Genomic DNA, 17,998 nt, shown 5'->3' with positions numbered 1-17,998 from the left:
CTAGAGAGGCATCCATTTATTCATTTATTCTACCAGCAAAATCAGGAGCTCTGCACCGGTCCCTGGGATTACAGATGAATCAAACACAGTTCCAGTCCTCAAGTTGCTCACAGTCCAGTGATAGAGAAAGACAGGAGGCTGGAGAGTTTCAATGCTGTGTGGCACATGTCCGTAATGGAAATGTGTATGAGGGACAGAGGTAAGAGCCATGATGGGGGATGGGCAAGGGTCATGTTAGGTCTGAAGGCAGAGAGAGGAGGGCTTTCCAGGCCAAGGGAGTGTTTATGTGCAGAGGGTGGCACAGGAGAGAACACAGTGTGTTCTGGTTTGTCATTGCTGGCTGCAGAAGGCTACAGAAGGCTGTGGCCTGGAATGTGCATTCCAGGGCTTATGGAACTTGTAGTGGGTAAAGAAGGAAGATGGGAGTCACTGACCGGAAGATGTCAGTTCAGATCCAGGCCCTGCACCATGTGAATAGAGGCTAGTTAGCTTTACCTTCCATTTGCTCCTTAACCCTTAGTTTGCTCACCTGTAAATTGCAAGTGATGGCAAGGGAAGACTCCACCCATCTCTCAGATTCTTCGTGAAAATTAAGTGGGGTGGTGAATGTGAATGTACTTACAAAATCCTCTGAGTCCAGCATGTAATTTAATTATTATAAAATTAATTATTATAAAAAATTATTATTTTGTAAGTGAGGGTTTTGTAAGGGCTTTGTAAGAGTCTCATTTCTTCAGAGGTAATAACACTTGCTCTGTTATCTCTACACTTCCCATCACACCTTTCTGACTGTGCCCTGGAAAAATGCTCTTGAAGTACATTCTGTCAGTTTAGCTGCTTCTTGAGGTATACAGGAAGAAAGGAGCAGTCCAAGTAGAGGATGGACCAAAAACAACCCTGCTCTTCCACCCTGAGTTTCCTTGCGGAAAACCGGAAAAGCCCTCAGCTGTCAGTATGCAGAGTGCACCGTGGCAGTGATCTGAAATTTCCTATGAAAACATGATGGTTTTCCTTGTAGGAAATCAGAAACCCTAATGACTGCTTATTTACATTTGAAGTACCTAACTTGAGCCATTCACAATGGACGGCTTTTTGAAAGAGCAAAATATACCAGAAATTGTGTCTGTATCAAAAATGGTACTTTCATTATTTCTTTTTTAGAATCCACGTAGCCCCTTCCCCTTTGCTATGTATTTTCTGGTTTGGCATTATTGTGAGAGCTTATTAGTGAATGTTTGTGGAACATTGTGAAGATGAAAGGAATAGCTATTGGCATAGGTGATGAGTAGTAATGTTTTTAAGTATACTTTTCTATTTCAGAAATTAAATTCCAAGGATAAATCTTACCCAGCTCTTAGATTAATCAACTTTGCCACCTGCAGCACATTTTAATGGGCACATATTTCAGAATGTTACCTTTTGGACAAGGAAAGGGAACATGTACTGAGTGCTTACTGTGTACTGAGCTCTGAACCAGGTCTCTTCAGATTTGTTGTTTTTAATCCTCACAGCAACCCTGCAAGGCAGATAGAATTGTTCGCATTTTTCAAATGAGTACATTTAAATTGCACTGCAGAGAGTCTCAACTGGCTAAACCAAGGTCAAGGCTGGTGGTGGATTTCCAACCCAAGTCAGATCACCTCCAGATCTCATGCTTTTTCCATTATACCATGTAGAATTTTGAATAATGATCTTTCCTGTAACACCCATTTGTTGGATAGTATTTACTGACGAATAAATAGCAGATACACAGGCTAGTTGATTTTAATAGGATTAGATAACTTACATTCTCTAATACTGGGTTGCATTTCATAGTGATAGGAAAAGTCCTCAGACTTAGAATTGAAGAGAGGGCACGAATTTGGTTTTAGCCTTGGGTTCAAGTTGCAATCCTGGTTAAGTGACAGTGGACACTGCCTGAAGCCTCGTTTCTCCATCATGTGTGGAGTGACAGCACTTCTACATCCGTAAATGAGAGGAATGACAACACCCACTTCTCAAAGTTGTGTGAGAATTAAGTGAAGTGATGTATGTAAAGACACCTCTCACCATTTCTTCTTAGTGTTGGAAGGAGTTAATGATAATTACTTGCCTAAATATTTTCCTGTGTAACCCAAAGCACTTTTTAATCAGCATTATAACAGGATTTCCCTTTACTGAGTGTTTGTCATATTCCAGGCACTTTGTATGTATTTTTCCGTTACTACATTTATGACATCAGACAGTAATTTCTTATTTACTTATTTATTTACTTCCTTGCAGGCAGGAGTTCTTTCTCCTTCGTATCCCTGACGTTCAGCATAATGGTTTCTGGCCCATCGAAGGAACTCATTAATGTTAGGGAATTTAGCTTGGCTTTTGTTCCTTCTTTTGAGAGCCAACTTCAGTTTGGGGGAGGGTCTGTTCCAATGAAGTACTATATTAACATCTTTAAATTGTGGCTCATAACTTGCCTTCAAATATATACCTGTAACTAAAGAAATTTTAGATTGCTCTAATTGACAATGGATGATTCTGAATATGTGTTAACATTTTACTTTTTAAAAAGGTAAATTTCTGGGATAAAAATAATATATTAAGAGTTGCAAAAGTTTACCAAACAAATTTTCTTTGTATCTGTGATTCAAAGGACAAGCTTACCCTACTCAAAGAAGTAATATTTTAGTTTCAAAATACAGGTATTATATCCATTTGATAATTATACATGATAATATACTTGTATCATATACTAAATATTCTTTGGGACATAGTAAATTAATTCTAAAAGAGCCTTATCTGAGAATTGTAGATTATGCAGCTTGAATTATAATACAAATGTGATTTTTGAAATTTTATTATGTCTTTTTTATAATTTAAAAGTTTTATTTTTGATTTTTAAAAATGCCAACTTGACTTTTGCCCATTAGTGAGTGTGACCTTTCAAAAGCGTATTTTGAAAAGGCAAAAGATTGTGAAGACAGAAATACTAACTTATTTATTCTCTTATAATCTAAAATTATGTTTTTATGTGGCAAATCATAAAAATACATACAGTAGGAGTTTTTTTAAAAATAGAACAATGGGCCGGGCACGGTGGCTCACGCCTGTGATTCTAGCACTTTGGGAGGCCGAGGCTGGGGGATCACAAGGTCAAGAGACTGAGACCATCCTAGCTAACATGGTGAAACCCTGTCTCTATGGCAAATACAAAAAAATGAGCTGGGCGTGGTGGCACGCGCCTACAGTCCCAGCTGCTTGGGAGGCTGACGCAGGAGAATCATTTGAACCCGGGAGGCAGCGGTTTCAGTGAGCAGAGATGACGCCACTGCACTCCAGCCTGGGGACAGAGTGAGACTCTGTCTCAAAACAAACAAACAAAAAAATAACAAACCTGCACATTGTGCACATATACCCTAGAACTTAAAGTATAATAATAATAATTAAAAAATTTTTTTAAAAAGTAGAACAATGAAGAAAGTGAAGTTAAGGGAAACTAAGAGGATTTTAAAAAGATAAATTCAGAGGTAAAATTCATGTTTGAAAAAAAACCAGAAGTTTGCAGTGAGGTCCTATGCTCTTTACACACAGAAACCTATAGATTTGGCACCCATTTTCCCAATATTGAAAACAAAAGCAAACCCATCACACAGAGAACAGAGAATATTAGTGGTTCAATGTCATAAAAAGTGCTTGCCTCAGAGCAGACATAAGTATTCTGATACTTGTGATTTCTGGATTTTGTTTGTTTTTTCCATTTCTACTTTGCTTGCTTCTTGTTCATGATATTTTTAATCGATATGTATTAGAAGAATGTTCAAATGCAAGAAAGAGAGAGAGAGAAGCTTAAAAAGCATGGTATGGAATGCCGCTTGACAGTGTCATACATTCACAAGATGTCCTTGAAGATGGAGCACAGAACAGAGATCAGGGAAATTTTGGCAGCTGCAGTTGGGAAAATAAATGGCTGTTGTGTGATTGGGCAGATCCTGAAAGCAGACTCCTGCTCAAACCATGTAATTAAGAAAAGTGGGAGCTTTTGTCCAAGTGCAAAATGTTCATAATATCAGAGTTTGTCAGCAGGAGCTTTTAGAACGGATCAGTACTTTTCACTCCCTGATCCAGGGAATGGTTTTCTTATAAATCATCTTCTCTCCTTGCTGTCCTCATGAAGGTTGCTGCCAGGCGATAGGCAGACTTAAGATTGTAACCTTGCTAATTCACAGTGATTTAGGTGAAGGGGAGACTGAACCAGAGACGGTTTCTAGAAATGTGATTTTTATTCATTTGGGCTCCCATGTGTACTCTAATGTAGAAACAAACAGAGTGTGTCCAAGGAAAGATCCTACAGGATAGCTCTCGGGAGGAGATGGAATCATTTTTAATACTGTGGCTCCAAACTGGTTTGAAGCACTTGACATTTTCTTTCTTTTTTAAAAAACTACTTCCTTTCAGATTATAAAACTACTGTATTCTCATTGTAAAAACAAAACAGTTGACAAAGATGGAGAAAAGTGTGACAATCACCTGTAATTCCGCCACTTACTGTTAGTGTTTTTTATTTTTCCCTCCTACTCTGTACTTGTTTATATAATTGAGATAATCAATCTTTTATTTCACTTCTTTTTCTACATTGATCATATACATTTTCTCACATTGTAAAAACGCATTATAAACATAACTGTAACAATTGCAGAATACTATATCAAAAAACTGCACAGTGAGTTATTTAGCCATCCCCCTTGTTAGACCCTTGGGCTGTTCCCGTTTTTCTCACTCCTCTTAATATACCTCATTGTGTATACTTTTGGTCTGCAGAATTTGGGATTCTTTTCTGAGTTTCAAAATGGACCAGCAGGTCCAAGAATATGAACATAAGAAGAGATGTGCCAATTTCTCCTTCCACCCCTACTTATGAGAAAGACTATTTCACTGCATCTTAGAACTTGACAGTTGCAAAGCTTAAATTTCTAGTTTCCATGTAAACATGTTGCCCACAAATAATTCGAAGGCATACTTTTCCTCACCCAGGCCTGAATTCTCACCATCATTGATTTGGTGGAGTCCAGTTTTACTCCTGCCCCGGCTACCTTCCAAGGGAATGTCTGGGGGCAATGGTATCCAACTGGCCCTCAGAGGAAGTTTGAGGGATAAAGTTCTCCTGTCAAGTCAAAAAGTTCTTTTTTTCTAACGTAGATATCTAAGAAAAAAAAGAAAGAAAGAAAAGAAAGAAAAGAAAGAAAGAAAGAAAGAAAGAAAGAAAGAAAGAAAGAAAGAAAGAAAGAAAGAAAGAAAGAAAGAAAGAAAGAAAGAAGGAAGGAAGGAAGGAAAGAAGGAAGGAAAGAAGGAAAGAAGGAGAAAGAAAGAAAGGAAGGCAGGCAGGCAGGCAGGCAAGCAGTGAAGGGAGTAATTCACAATAAACTTTCAAGTGTGATAAAGTAATTTTCAGATTTAAAACTACTCTATCAGAATGACATTCAGGATATTTTCATGAATGAACATGTAGCTATATGTGGCTGTATGAATTGTCCTTGAGTATAATTTATCATGGCCTGTTATGTATTTAGATATGCATTGAGGTGCTAAGAACCCTTTTATTTCACTTTTTATCTTTATCTTCAGAATGACTTAATCTTTTGAATTGCACAATTAGAAGAGCCGTTGACATTATACAATTTCTCTTAAAAAGAACAAGACTTCTACACAGATTTTTCTAGAGACAAACTCCCTGTACTCCCTTTTACTCCTCCCCTCTTCCTCACCCTGGCTAAGTTAAGAAAACAAGTGTTAATTTTCAAAATAAAATATATTTCTATGTAGATTTCTGAAGAATTTAATCTGAGTGTGCATAAAACTTAATTTCAGAGATGTGACCTAATGCTTTAGATCATGGTACATATGTAGAATAGCACATTGCTGTTTACAGCTAAACCTCAAGAGTTTGCTACGACTGAGCCACTAGCCAGGCATTTTATAAATATACAATACTAATGTTTACATGAATTGTGCCATTGGCTATTGTTTATGCATTTAATTGGGAAGATAAGTCTGCCTTAATCAGTTTGTGGGCAGTTTTTCAAAAGATTCATTAATTATGAGAAAGACTGTTCTTTATGTGGAAGATGAAGATAACGTATTTCCCATCACAGCTGGTTCCCATCCCAACAGGTATCCAGAGATTATTATTAGGCATTTTAGTTATTTTTCCACATTAAACCTTCAGAGTTCAGAGGGACTTAGGGAGCAGAATGGGAAGGAATTGTTTTCCAATCGATTTTTTTTTATTAGAGCTGATATTTTTGCAGGAAAGCTGAGCTTGCCCACAAAATTGTATTTTTATTAAAGTGCAAACATTTTTGTTTTTCAAATCTGACTTAAACAAAGAAAGCTTATTGAAAGTGTGATACTGTATTTATTTATTTACTGGCCATTTTGGAAAAGAGAACTGAATTGTGGGGCATGAAGGGAAGGTTCCCTCATCTTTATAATGTACTGAATGATCAAGCTGTCCCTCAGCTCTGGATAGTTTGCTATAAAAGTTGGTTAAAACCACATACCCAGGGGTCTTATCAGAACTGCATCAGGATGGACACACCAGGAAATCATCTTAGGCCCAAAATGAAGCTCTAACGAAACACTGTAAAATGTAAAGGAGGCCAGTATTTATTAAGGAGGGGAAATGTGTGTGATGTGTCTGGGGAAGGAGATTAAAACTTGGATTTCTATGAATTTGAGAATGATGCCTATGAGAAATTAAATTTTGATTATGCTTTTCATATCCATGCTGGCCCTGCTATTTTAAGTATTAATGCCTCTTGTTCTCTCCAGTGGCTGCTGATTTTTTAAAAGCCCTGACTACCACCACTGAGAATACTTTTGGCATGCCTGGTGTTCATCTCCAGAGCAGAAGATGCTATTTGAAAGAAGGGATGCCTCACGCTTACCTCATTGTTACAAATATAACTTCCTTTTAGATTATAAAGCGCTATATTCTCATTGTAGAAACAAAACAAAGAGTTGACAAATAAACAAGTCATTTGTTTAGGACGTAGGCATTTATACCAGGAATAGGACTGTCAGTTCAGTATCAAAACAGGTAGGATTAGTCTGAGTATATATGATTTATATGCTTTTGCTGAAGAGGGGATGTCATTTGAAGAAACTCTGAAGGGGACTGCTTAAAAGAAAGGGATATACAAGTGATTTTAATGAATTATTTGTTTGCCTGCCCTCCTCCCAGCTTGAACTCTCTACAGGTAGGGACCAAATTATTTTTGTTTTCCCACCTTCTAGAAGAATGTCTTGGCTTACAATAGCATTCAATAAACTTGTGTTGAATTGAATACACTTGTTTTAAGGATATGCTGAGAATTTATTACCACATAACTTCCCAGAGTAAATAGGTCTTTCAGGTTATTTGTGCATCTGCCCAAAGGTATTATTAAGCTGTCAGCATGTGTTTCTTGGATGGAATTAAATATTTTTTTCCAGAGTTTTCTAGTTACCTTCTGGTAGAATCTACAGAAGCATGGTATGAATGGTTTTGGGGAATATGAGTGCAGTCTTTAACCACAGTCCCCTAGTCCAGTGGTCTTTGTGAGCCATCACCTGTAATTTGGTTGGAAGGGTGGTATTTCCAAGTTCCCTTTTCCTAGAGTTATCAGATCGTCAGTCTCAGCCTCTCCTCTTGGGTCCCATTAATAACATATGTCTCCTTCACAGTTGAATCATAACCAGGAAAGTGTTGCGTTTCCAAAAAAATATTAACCTGAAGGGACTTGAGCAAATTAAAGCCTCTTGAAAAGAAGGAAGGGAGAGAATAGATTTTATGAGCTGATCTAAGACACTTTAAAGAAATATGAAATTGGGGGGTTGTAAGGAATTTTACAAAAAAAAAAAAATGTCTGTCTTCAGGAACACAGAGCCTGCTGTGTAATTTTCTAACTTTGGGAATTTGTTTTTCAGGCTTGGAAAGGCGGGTGAGACGCAATAGTCTGGGCTCCTGCATCCACCAGAGTCTAACATACTGCATGTCAGAATTTTACGAGGGTTAAGTGGGAAATGCCTACAAAGAGAATTAGGACTTTTATTTTTGTTCTCATTAATAATTTAAATCTATTTCTTTAATGGTTCAATTCAGTGACTGCCCTTGGTAAACATTATTCTTCATGCACCTGGGAGAGCTTGTTCTATTACATAAGGGTTAGCTTTATAGGTATATTTTCAAAAATCCTTCCAGCATGGTAAAAGAAAACACCTTTACATACTCATTAAGGGAGAAGGGAAGGGAGAAGGGAAGGGAAGGGAAGGGAAGGGAAAAAATTTTAAGGGAGCTTTAAATACATTTTTAGTACATCCATACACTTTTCGATTTTAGAATAGTCTTGCCTAATATACGTTAAAGATTTTCCTGGTCACAGGACATGCTGCTGTCTGTCCTCTGACATGTGGACCCTTCATCGATAAATATTTGTTTGATTAGTAAATTAATGAATTCTGAGAGCAAGAAATCATATGAAAAGAGTGATTTGGGGAGGAAGGAAATGTTTTACTTTTGATTAATTGCTGATCAGCTTTTCTTGTCTAACTCCCAACCTAGTTTCTTAGGTATTGGTTTTTATCTTTCTCCTTGTTCTCTTCTAATAATATTAGCATCAGTCACCACTAGCATCTGTGGAGGGATTACCATGCCAGGAATAGTGCTGAGTGTTCCATGTACATTATCTCACTGAGTCCTTTTTATACCGGTAAGAGCAAAGGCTGCCCTGAACCACCAGGTTCTATTCTTTTCCTTTTGACTCATTAAATAGGGCTGAGACGAAGGTGTGGAGGGGCCAAGTGAAGATGATAGACACTATATGCTGCCAACATACTTAATTAACAGCTCTCAGCCACCTTGGTGTGAGGTAGGTAATGGGTAGAGATTAAGTCAGTGGAAGGGCTGGGGTAAGGCTGTATTCTAAACTTTTCTACCAAGAAGTGAAGGAGTGCTAGTCTACACAGAGGTGCTCCAAAAATGCTGCAGGCTTGAATGGGAAGGAGCAGTTTGGGAACATTCAATCTGGAGATAATAGATTGGCTTTAGTGAACGTAAAATGCTGTATGCATGAACATTTTTCTGAGCACGTAGGGCCAAGGCATTCAATAGGTTTTCTGAGGATATAGGGCCAAGGTATTCAATAGTAGACCCATGCCAGCCAAAGGTTTAACCCTCCTGCTTGAATGAGTGCTTTTTTTTTTTTTTTTTTTTTTTTTGAGGTGGAGTCTCACTCTGTTGCACAGGTTGGCGTGCAGTGGCATGGTCTCGGCTCACTGCAACCACCGCCTTCCAGGTTCAAGTGGTTCTCCCCCTTCAGCCTCCCAAGTAGCTGGGATTACAGGCACAGGCACCCACCATGCCTGGCTAATTTTTGTATTTTTAGTAGAGATGGGGTTTCGCCATGTTGGCCAGGTTGGTCTCAAACTCCTGATCTCAGGTGATCTGCCCACCTCGGCCTCCCAAAGTGCTGAGAGTACAGGCATGAGCCACCACTCCCGGCTAATCAGTGCTTCTTAAAGTCTGCATTTGACATAGAGATGGAAAGTAAAATGGTAGTTGCCAGGAACTGGGGAAACTAGGGGAATGGGGAGATATTCTTTAATAGGTATATACTTTCAGATTTACAAGGTGACAAGAATTCTGGTGATGGCTGCAAAGCAATATGAATGTACTTAATACCACTGAACTGTACACTTTAAAACAATTTAGGTGGCAAATTTTGTTATGTGTGTTTTACCACAATTTTAAAAATTGAAAAAATATCTGCATTTGAAATAATATTTAAGCGTATGCCTGGCATATAATAGGTGCTCAATAGGTGACTGGTTGCTTATCTGTCCTGTTCTCTTTTGTTATCTGTAAAATGGGGATGATATTACTACTTTATTGGCTTTTACTTCACAGGGTTGTTTGAGGGATCCAGTAAGCTAATGGACATGTAAGGACTTTCATTCATTCTATAGTCCTTTATCTAGGACCTACCAATTGTTAGGCTTTGTTCTACATTCAGGAGATGCTGTAATAAACAAAACAGGTGTGATCTCTGTGCTGTGGACCTCAGAGTTCAGGTCATGAATTTTTATGAACTGTGAAGTGCTATACTCAGAAAAGTATGGAGGTAGACATGTGTCCACAGTCTGTTCAAGTGCTTTTTTTTTTCTTGAGACAGAGTCACTCTGTCTCCCAGGTTAGAGTGCAGTGGCACAATCTCAGCTCATTGCAGCCTCGATCTCTCAGATTCAAGCCATCCTCCCACCTCAGCCTCCCAAGTAGCTGGGACTACAGGCAAGCTGACCACCATGCCCAGCTACATTTATTTTTTGCATTTTGTAGAGACAAGGTCTCACTATGTTGTCCAGGCTGGTCTCAAACCCCTGGATTCAAGTGATCCTCCCACCACAGCCTCCCTGTTCAAATCCCTCCCTGGGATTATAGGCATGAGCCACCACGCCCTCCCTGTTCAAGTGCATTTCTATAATATGTCCACCCATTAGTCCTTGCCCAAGAGGACAAGTAAATCCTCATCCAAATGAACATGCCCATATTGTCACAAGAATACACAAGAGAGGTAATCTGTAGACCTGGGCTCCAATCCCATCTCTGACTCTTAACTAGCAGTGTGACCTTGGGCAAGTCATTTCCCTCTTCTGGTCCTCAGTTTCCTCCAGTTTAAAATGACAGGGTTGGGCTTCATGGTCCCTAATGTTCTCTCGTATCTGTTGCATATCCACAATGTGAACTCAAGAAGGGCCCACTCTTTGTCTTTGTTATCTCTGTATCCCCAGAGTCCAGCACAGATCTCGGCTCCATCTCTGTGTATCTAACATACCCAGATATAGCCATAGTGGAAATAAACCCTTTTTAAATGTGCGTATGACCTGACATATCCAGGAAGTAGTGTTACAGTTAACTTGGGTAGACAAAAGGAGCCTGAATTGTGTTGAGAGAGGTGGAAGAGAGGGGTGGTTTTTTATTTTCCAGGAGCAGGAGGCTGGCTGAGCCTCCACTCCTTACCTCCCCTCTGCAGAGATAAACGACCCTGGTGATGATCCAGCAGCTGCACATCTGAAGCCTTCCCTCTTGCTTTTGTTGTATATTTTGCAGAAAAGAGTGGTGGGAGGGGTGAGGTTAATGCGTTGAGTGTGAGTAATTAGTCATTCAAACCATCGACATTTACAATGACAGGATTTGAGTGCCTACGTTATTGTGCACCGCTCTAATAGTTTATCCCTGAAATTTTCTGCCTGTATAATGTTTCTTAAAATATATCACAGAAACATAAAAGATTTAATGTAGTGCTTTGTACAACCATTAGAGTTTGAAGTCAACTGAACCTCCTCAATGCTCTATCCTGGATGCTGACTGTAATTCTGTTCTTAATTGCTATTCAAATGAGGAAAGGAGGGCAAGTCAGGGGCTTGGAACCTGGTCAGCTGCAAAGTTGGCTGTGAGACCCACACAGAATGTTTCATTAAAGTACATATGCACACTTGAGTAACTGATATATTTATTTGCAATGAAAATTGTGCTGTTAGAATATCAAAGGCGTTAGCCTGAGGAATCAAGTGTTCTGATTTTCCCAGCCAGCCTCTGTACTTACTAGAGGATGTGCTTTCCAACAACACACATTTTTTTCTACCCCTAGTCTGTCCCTCTGTTTCCCAAGTAGAGAGTACAGGTGTCCTCTCTTTGAGATCTGTCGCATAACCTTAAAATGCTGTAGTTTCATATTCGTGCATTTAATATCTTTACATCTTGGCAACTTCTCTTATTTTCCAGGTAATGTTTTAAAATCCTCTTGGTTCATTCACATATCAGATTTGATTCTGAAGTGTTACATTTCTGATTTTTTTTTCAGCCTGTGTTGCATCCTAAGATGCATCATTAAGACCCATGAGGGGTCTTATTATAGGATGTATATTAACACATTTAAAAATGTTTCTCAGTTTTCAGACTGTACATTTTTATTGAGAAAACTCTCTTTGTATGTGTCCATTTGTGTGTTTTCATCTGTTCCTTCTGGACACACAAAAGAATAACTGTGTAGCGTAGATGCAGAGCAAAGAGAGCTCCATCTACATTGGATGAGAATGACTGGCCTAATTTTTAGATGTGGTCAGCTGAAGTAGTTCAGTAGTGAACATTGTATCTCATGACTCCTTTTAGAAGCTAGTGGGGACCAGTTGGGCTGTCTAATCTACAGATGGAACTCACCTCCAGGAGTCAACATAAATTAGGAAATCCGCATAGAATGTAAGGAGAGCCACAAAGCTGATGGGGGGACTGAAATTATTTTGCTGCAGCCTTGTTACTTCATAGGCCTTCCTGGAACAGGTGGACCTGTGAGATGTTCACGTGGACAAGCGCTGGCTTTCACCACGTGTCTGAAAATGAAAATGAAAGATGAACCTGACTGTCAGGTGACCTTTAAGGGTTTTGGTCCCACAGAATCTCAGCATGAAATTCTTCCACATACTCCATCATTAGCACTAAATAAGCTGCCTTGGTGTGGGATATTTTCTAGATGTTTGTCAGGCAGCTGAAAGAAGCGTAACCTGAAAAAGGTAGAGAACAGAGAAGGGTTTCTAAAGATTGTAGGGCTCGCGGGGGGGGGGGGGGTTGTCATTAAATCAAACATAGAGGTCGGGCCTCCTGAATGTATAAATTCTGATTTTTCATGTTCATTATCAAGTTGGCAGTGCTTCTTATGTTTGTTGCCTGGACACCTGACTCAGTGAAGCAGTGAGACAACACAGCAAATGGAGGCACTGCAAAGACTCAGAAGGCCCCACAGCTTGGCAGAACTGAAACCTGCCTCCTAGCCAGGAGTTGTGAGGATGCTCTATAATGCCATCTCCTTTAGCATGCCTCCTTCCCTGGGGCCCATCTCCCTGATTATTTTCCTGGACCCTTGCCTCGAAGGCAAAGCGGCTGAGTAGGCTTTGCTGGGTACAACTTCTATCAGTCCTGAGGGGAGCTTGATTTAAGATTCTTCTCAGAAGCTTTTGCTTTCTCCTTGCTGTCTGGACCAGCCTTCTAGAATCCTAAAGTTGACCTGAAGCCAAGAAGAAAATTCTGGTGATGGGAGAAGTGGAGCCACTTAAATTACTTACATGATGGTAAAGAATCTTAGATGCTCCCCATCTTTCTCAGTCTGCTTTATTTCCTTGGCTCCTCTTGAGGCTTTCATGTTTTCCTTTTTGTTTCGTTTATCATTTGTGACCTTCAGAAGATGAAAGAATTAGAGTAACACTCACCTACGTGGGGCATGATGAGGAATAATCGTTATGATGCCTCTGGGCCCTTTGTATTTTAGACATTTAATGTACATTATCTCTCATCCTGAAGATAACCCTGCATGGCAAGCATTTTATTCCAGTTTTGCCGAAGAGGAAACTGCGGCTCAGAGTATTGAAGTAACCTGCCTCAGATCACACGGCTAATAAGTGGTAAAACTAAGTTTTTTTTTTTTCTTTTTTCAGATGGAGTTTCACTCCTGTTGCCCAGGCTGGAGTGCAGTGACTCAGTCTTGGCTCACTGCACCCTCTACCGCCCAGGTTCAAGTGATTCTCCTGCCTCAGCCTCCTGAGTAGCTGGGATTACAGGCATGCGCCACCACACACACACCTGGCTAATTTTGTATTTTCAGTAGAGACTGGGTTTCTCCATGTTGGTCAGGCTGGTCTTGAACTCCTGACCTCAGGTGATCCGCCCACCTCGGCCTCCCAAAGTGTTGGGATTACAGGCGTGAGCCACTGCACCTGGCCTAGAACTCGGAATTTAAATCACCTGTTGTCTTGACTCAAACACGCATTCCATTTTTACTATGCCACTCTGCTTCAGATGAAAAAATAAACAAAAACAAAAACAAAAAATGGTTTCTGAACATTGATGAGGATGTGGAGCAACTGGAACTTTCATACTCTGCTGGTGGGAATATAAATGGATACAGCCACTTTGAAATACTGTTGGCAGTATCTACTGAAGCTGAATATACGTACACCCTATGACCCCAAAAATAGAATCCTGGGACTATCCCCAATAGAATATGTTTTTGTACCAAAGACATTTTTGTACCAAAAGACATGTACATAATGCTCATAGCAGCATTATCTATAGTAGTTCAAAATTAGAAACAATCCAAATATTCATCAACAGATAAATAAAATGTAATATTTCCATACAATGGAAATTGCTATGGCAGTGGGAAGAACAGTGTATTGTTACATGTAACAGAGCAGATGACACTCCATACATGTGTGAAAAGGCACAAAAGAGTATCTGTTGTATGATTCCATGTATATAAAGGTGAAAAAAATAGGTAAAACAAATCTGTGGACTAGAGTTCAGAATAGTGGTTACCTTTGAGGGGTGAGGTAAATGACAGGAGTGAGAACCTGAGAAAGGCTTTTGGGGTGCCAGTCATGTTCTATATTGTGATCTGAAAGGTAGCTACCCAGTTGTGAATTGTGTTCTCTTTGTAAACATTCTTTGTATTGTACCCTTAAGATTCATACACTTTATTACATGTATGTTATAGTAAATGAAAATGCTTCCCCCCCAAATCCTCTGAGCAGGCAAATGGTAATAATAATGGAAGCTACTAGTTATCGGATGTCTGCTATGCCTTCGTTTCCTCATCTGTAAGATGTAGAGAATATTAGAATATGCCTCATTGCCTTCTTGTGAGGAGACAATGAGAGAAGTCACATTGGATGATTGGCAGAGTAACTAATAAACATCAGTGACTGTGGTTATGTGCCCACCTCTGTTCTGATGCTTTACACAAATCATATCACTGGATCGATCCTTACCGCTTTGCAAGACAGGTGGCATTGTTCCCATTTTTCAAATGAGAAAAATGAAGGCTCTTAGGGTTTAAGTTCCTTGCCCAAGGTCACACAGCTAGTAAGTGGCAGAGCATGATTTCATTTCCAAAGAGTTGATGATCAATTTCTGAGGAGATGGAAGCCATTTTATGATGGACAAATAGAGGATGGTGATAAGACAAAATGGAAAGTTGCAAATTATGGGCTGCGTTTGGGGCCAGGAAACCTGGGTGCAGGCCTGGACTTTGCCCTCATTTTTATATGATAACAGAGAAGTAATTGGACATCTCTGGGCTTCATGTCCAATGTGAGAGTGTTGAGCTAGATTTTGTTCCCTTAAGCGCCTTCCGGCTCTGGAATTTTGCAATTCTCCATGTTTGTCATCCCATACAGGGCATCTTCATGACCTGACTTCATGAGCTTAAACTCATTTTTCTTATAAAACCCTATTCTAGCATCTTCTCAGAACTTTCCCTGAATCTCCCTATCCTGTAAGCAGAAGTAATTGCTTCTGTATTGCATGGTCATTGCCCTACACCAGCTGTTTACCTGTCTTTGTCCTCTATAGGCTATTAGCTCCTTGAAGATAAGGATTCATTCATTTCTTTATTCTCATGCATGCTGCCTAGAACATTCACACCAGCCAGAAATCTTTGTTTAATTAAATATTTTAATCAAGAGAAAGTCCTTTTTGAGTAAGATGTGAGTGGACAGCCTCAGGCGGTGCCGGACCTAAGGAAAACTTTGCCTCCATGTTTTTTGTTTTATTAGAGGTCTGGGAGAAACAATAACAGAATGGCTAGATTAAAAAAAAAAAAAAAGATATTAGAGGACTTTGCAGCTACCTAGCATGTACCTATAAAAATCTAAAGTTTGATCAGTGATTAAGCATCAGTGAAAAATTTAAACCCTTCCCATATTGAACAACCCCACTTAATTTAATGTCATTTTATTTTATGAGATAGTTAATAAACAGGTACTGTATTTGATCTTGTGAATGTAGCCCTCTATATTTAGCTTTTTCAGCTTTAATGGAACTATAATTTTAATCATGATTATTACTTTACATTTTAATTATAATTTGGTGTGGCTTAAGTATACATTTCTGAGAGTAGTTGTGTAATGAAAACAGGAATTAGCTTTTCATTAACAAAATAATGGGAGAGTTCCTACTGCATTCTAGTCTGTGTTCAAAATCTATGGGCTGGCCTAAAAATAGAAAGGGGAGTTTAACATTTTGGTTAAAAACAGGCTTCTAAATTGGCTGTGTTCACAACCCAGTCTCTTGCTCCATCTTGCTTTATCTTCTCTTTCTTTTCAAAAAAATAAATAAACTTTTAAAAGAGACTTTGGTTGTGTCTGAGATTTCAAAAGGCTTTTTCAATTGTTTTTATTTTTATTTAGATAATTAGCACCATGGAGCCTCAGGTGTCAAATGGTCCGACATCCAATACAAGCAATGGACCCTCCAGCAACAACAGAAACTGTCCTTCTCCCATGCAAACAGGGGCAACCACAGATGACAGCAAAACCAACCTCATCGTCAACTATTTACCCCAGAATATGACCCAAGAAGAATTCAGGAGTCTCTTCGGGAGCATCGGTGAAATAGAATCCTGCAAACTTGTGAGAGACAAAATTACAGGTATGCACAGGATTTGAAGCTATGTTGTTCCATTAGATGTGCAGATCTTAGCAGAAATGCACATGTGTGATGATGCACCTGAGTGTCTATATCATGTACCCTGCTTGCAGGGTGGCACGGATACACAGTCATAAACTTACACCACATACACCACATAAGACCTTATTGTAGATTGGTACTGCTGGGAAGCAGATGAAGATTTTGGCACATCTTCATCTTCATGTAAAATGATCTTTTGATTTTGTCTCCTTTTATTCTTAATCATCCATTCCCTCCCTTTGTTCTATAGTTTCCAGTCCCACACTCTGCTCTCCCTATACTTTACACTAGTTTTGTTCATGTATTCTTCTCCTCTCAATATTTGCTTCGTGTGTGCCCAATGTTCTTCCAAGTGCCTGAAACAAGTGTTTTAAAAGGGGCCACTGTGGATGTGTGAATGGTTGACACAACTGCCCTTGTCCCTGGGGAGAAACAGGCCCTAAGGATAGCAGATTAATCTGGAATGCAACTACTCTGCAGTAGGAGGGAGATACTTAATGAAGATCTGCATTTGAGGTATTTTGTTTTATGTCATCTGTCTGTTTGTTTTGAAGATGCTCTTTAAGAAGTGAGGGAATTTTTACTTGAAAGTGAATCAACACCCTGTACAACTTCAATACATGAGATTTTTAGGTTCTGATTTTCTCCTAATTGACAACTGTTCGTTGAGAACCAAATGTTTGCCAGACACTGACACTATAATTCTTTGGGGGAAAGTTTCCCTGTAATCTTATTGGCAGTGAGAATATTTTCTTAGAGATATATTAGGCTACATAACGATGGCAGTGAAGCTGCTACTGTGTGATACTCCACTCCTGAAATCATTCATATCCAACTTTGAATACTTGTCAGTTTTGAGTATTGACTTTTGTTTTCTTTCTCTAGACAGTTTAATTAATCAGCAACTGTCCTGTAGTTTTTTTTAAAAAAAAGGAAGCTGTGTCATTAAAATAGGGGTATACATCATCTTTATTTTAAATCAGAGATTACATTCTATATGTGTGCGTGTAATTATATATATTCTTCTGTTCTCATAATTCACATGTAAATTTGTTCCCCTTATAAATTAAGTAGTTTGCAAAATCATAAAACTTAAATACCACTGCCACTTTCCAAAATATAAGTCACTCCAGATATAATTTTCTTATTTGAAAAATTGTAAGATAATGCTTGTCTCAAAGGGCTTATTGTGAGGATTAAATGAGAGACTAGATATATTGCATCTAGCACAGTGTCTATTGCTTAGTGGTGCCTCAGTAAATACATCTATTATTATAAGTACAGCTAGTATGCTTCAAGGAAAGTGGCCAGAACAGAAAAAAATATATCTATCAAGTTCTCCAAATAGGGCCAGGCTTTGATGATCTTGTACCAGAGCACTGGAACATCTATCCTTAAACAGAATTTCCCATACGTTCAGAAAGCCAATATTTAGATTCCTGAATAATCTTTATGTAATAGGATGATAAT

At 39.0% G+C, this 17,998-nt stretch overlaps 1 protein-coding gene across 18 annotated transcripts in view; it reads left to right on the top strand.

Annotated features, from left to right (window-relative positions):
- ELAVL4 (ELAV like RNA binding protein 4) overlaps positions 1-17,998 on the top strand; it is a 154,649-nt gene that overhangs the window by 80,765 nt on the left and 55,886 nt on the right. For 13 of the 18 annotated variants that reach the window (XM_045371307.3, XM_045371273.2, XM_074007161.1 and 10 more), the window contains exon 2: positions 16,249-16,489. In XM_045371307.3, the coding sequence (XP_045227242.1) occupies positions 16,249-16,489 (241 nt within the window). Of the gene's footprint in view, positions 1-36; positions 200-13,047; positions 13,135-16,248; positions 16,490-17,998 lie in introns of all 18 variants that reach the window. The other 5 variants (XM_065522848.1, XM_045371316.3, XM_045371283.3 and 2 more) reach the window with 2 other exon arrangements.

This window comes from Macaca fascicularis, chromosome 1, assembly GCF_037993035.2.
Source record: "Macaca fascicularis isolate 582-1 chromosome 1, T2T-MFA8v1.1".
Classification (NCBI taxonomy): domain Eukaryota; kingdom Metazoa; phylum Chordata; class Mammalia; order Primates; family Cercopithecidae; genus Macaca; species Macaca fascicularis.
Note: the sequence above shows the minus strand (reverse complement) of the source record. Positions and strands in the feature narration are given on the sequence as shown.